At 42.4% G+C, this 3,488-nt stretch overlaps 1 protein-coding gene across 2 annotated transcripts in view; it reads right to left on the reverse strand.

The window, feature by feature from the left end:
* The window catches only part of IGSF10 (immunoglobulin superfamily member 10), a 28,028-nt gene that overhangs the window by 19,926 nt on the left and 4,614 nt on the right, over positions 1-3,488 (reverse strand). For both annotated transcript variants that reach the window (XM_026649998.2, XM_026649999.2), the window contains exon 3: positions 2,825-2,954. In XM_026649998.2, coding sequence (XP_026505783.1) covers positions 2,825-2,954 — 130 coding nt within the window. The remainder of the gene's footprint in view (positions 1-2,824; positions 2,955-3,488) is intronic.

Consider the following 3,488-nt stretch of genomic DNA (forward strand, 5'->3'; position numbering starts at 1 on the left):
CTGCCCCCGCAGGGGAGAGCAGTGGGTGGGGGGTGCTGAGTGGGGCTGGGGGCCGGAACCACGGCAGACAGCAGCTTGCCACTCAAAATCTGCTTGCGTGCCGTGTTTGGCACGCATGCTGTAGGTTGCCGACCCCTGGTCTAGATGATCCAGGACTGTGGACTCACTTGAGCCTGAGGGACTTCCTTGTACTACATGGGCCACAGCAAGTGAAAAACTTCATGTTCCCCAAAGACAATGAAAATAGAAGTTTCCATCCAACACATTACTGGTGTGAAATCCGCAATGGTGACAAAGTACAGAGGCCATGGCTTATGTACTCAAAAACCCAGAATGCTGCATACTGTTTTTGTTACAAACTCTTCCAGTCTAATGTTCCAGCCACATTGGGTTCTACAGGAACAAAGGACTGGAAAAATCTGGCTAGAAATCTGGCATGCCATGACAAGGCAGCAAATCACCAGAGAGCATTCCATAGGTGGAAAGTGCTTGAGATGAGACTAAGGTTAAAGGCCACCATAGATGATCAGCATCAAGAGAAGATTGCATCAGAGTCTCTTTACTGGCAAAATGTTTTGAAAAGGCTCACTGTCATTGTGAGAATGCTTGCTACCCTAAACCTAGCACTGCGTGGCATTTCAGATCAGCTGTATATGCCAAACAATGGAAACTTCCTTAAAATTGTGGAACTGATGGCTGAGTTTGATGCTGTACTCCAGGAGCATCTAAAAAGAATCACCACCCAAGAAATGTACACACACCACTACCTTGGAAAAACAATTCAAAATGAGATCATACAGTTACTGGCAACAAAAGTCAAACAGAAGACTGTGGCATATCTGAAGTCAACAAGATTGATTCAAAAAGATGACTCTGTTATTCTGGACTGCACACCTGACATCAGCCATACGGAACAAATGACTTTAATGGTGCGTTTTGTAACAACAGAACCTAGTGAAAATGTCCCTGCAATGGTGACTGTCAGAGAGCATTTTCTAGAATTTATTGACATTGATGATATTACAGGAGCTGGTATGACAAATCTGCTTCTTATAAAGCTGGAAGATACGGGAATTGCGATAGCTGACATGAGAGGTCAGGGCTACAATGATGGAGCCAACATGAGAGGAAAGAACAGAGGAGTGCAGACACGGATCCGAGAGTTAAACCCTCAAGCTTTTTTTGTCCCATGCAGTTCTCGTTCATTGAACTTGGTGGTCAGTGATGCAACATCAGCTTCTAGTGAGGCTGCCGAATTTTTTAATGTAATTCAAAGCATCTATGTATTTTTCTCTGCATCAACTCATCGATAGCAAATTTTGAAGCAACATCTGGGAACATCCTTTCTGACACTGAAACCACTGAGTGCTTCATGGTGGGAAAGTCGAGTGGAGACGATAAAGCCTATCAAACACCAAATTGGGAAGATAGATGATGCCATAGTTGCCATTATGGAGGATAATGCTATGACAGGAACTGTTCGTGGGAGAACAGTGGCAGAGGGAAATGGAATCACCAGAAACATACATAACTTCACATTTCTGTGTGGTTTAGTGTTGTGGCATGACATACTGTTTGAAATAAATGTTGTAAGTAAGAGACTCCAAAGTGTTGACCTTGATATATCTGGAGCAATGGAACAACTGGACAAAGCAAAGTCATACCTACAGTCTTACTGGTCAGATGAGGGATTTCAAAATGTTCTGAAGAGTGCACAGAAGTTGGCAGAGGAACTTCACACTGAAGCTATTTTCCCACCCATTCAAGAATACAAGAGTCAGCGAAGAAGATGACATTTTGATTGAGGCACGGGATAATCCCATAAGAGACCCCAAACAACAATTCAAAGTTGAATTCTTTAACCAGGTGCTAGATTGTGCAATACAGTCAGTTGAAGAACATTTCATGCAGCTCAAGGAACACAGCAGTATATTTAGGATGTTGTATGATATTCCAAAATTCCTCACTATACCTGAAGAAGACCTACACCAGCAATGCAGGGCACTAGAGACCGTGTTGACACATGATGACATTCGCGATATTGATGCGAGTGATTTAGGTGATGAACAGAGAGCCCTTTCAAGATACATTTCAGGAGGATCAACTCCAAAGACTGTTCTGGAATATATGTGCACAAATAAGATGACCACCCTCTTTCCAAATACTTTTGTTGCTCTGCGCATACTTCTAACACTTCCTGTAACAGTTGCCAGTGGAGAACGCAGCTTCTCCAAGCTGAAGTTAATAAAAACACATCTACGCTCCACAATGACACAGGAGAGGCTGGTCGGCCTTGCAACCATCTCAATAGAGCATGAGCTGGCCCAGACTGTGGACCTTCAGGAAGCAGTTCAAATCTTTGCAACCAAGAAGGCACAGAAAGCACCACTTTGATTATTCAAACAGATAAAAATGCCAGTGTTTACTATGCAGACAAGAAAAGTTACATTTGCTGTTCAGGCATTTGAGAGTTAAGTGTTGCTTAAAATTTTTGAACAAAGCATTTTAAGTTGTTAGTTCTCCTTTATTGGGGTAGATAGCAGAGTAGTACCATTAGAGGAGTAGAACAGGAAGAAGGCAGAATTGAGACCTTTCAAAGTTTTGGCCCAAGCGAGGGGTCATGGGGGCATCATTTGAGCTCCCCACCTCAGGTGCCAAAATTTTGTGGGCCGGCCCTGTGAATAAGAATTGCAACTGCTAGATATACTAGCTAGGCCAGTGCTGGCAGATATCCACTACACTCCTCAGCTATGGGTCTGTTCCTATAGGTTGATATCTCTGAAGCAAAACTAAGATGGGACCATCTTCTAATTTCAGTTCTTACCTGTAATGCATTTAAATCAGTGAATGTCTTGTCAGGGATTGTATGGATCTCATTGCTGTGCAACATCAACAACTCCAGTTTCTCCAGGCCGGAAAAATCTGTTTCGGTCAGTTTAACCAAGCTGTTGTAACTGTAACAAACATTTCATTCCAGATCTGGGTTTAGTCAGTCAGCTAAAGTTCAAAAGTAAAAACAAAAGAAAACTTCCTTTTGCAAATGCATAATAAGTAGGTTTTAGTTCTGATCTGACAAGGCAAATTCTAAATGCTTTTTTCATCTTAGCAGGTAAAACTCAAAGATTTGGCTAGTCTGGCACAGACTGATTCCTGTGGACTGTATCCAAGTAGGTGGGGAAAATATCTGCAGTAGATGGCTGCAAGAACATGAGAAGGAGATTGCCATCTTTAGACTCTTGTGTAGGAGAAGGAGCTTGAGCACCGGTAAATGTCTACAATAATACATTGAATTTTTATGATTTTTTTTATTCAAAATTATTCATGGCTGGTGAAAGGTTGGATCAGCTGGAGTCTTCATTACACAGAAACTACAAGCTTCCCCACATTTACCCCAGCAATGTGCCTTAACAGTGGATAGAGTCGAAAGAACGTAGTTCACTCTCCATGCCAGTTCAGTCATTGCTCTCTGGTGCAATTGTCAACAAGAA

This window comes from Terrapene carolina, unplaced genomic scaffold (genome assembly GCF_002925995.2).
Source record: "Terrapene carolina triunguis isolate 2854851 unplaced genomic scaffold, T_m_triunguis-2.0 Scaffold88, whole genome shotgun sequence".
NCBI lineage: Eukaryota > Metazoa > Chordata > Testudines > Emydidae > Terrapene > Terrapene triunguis.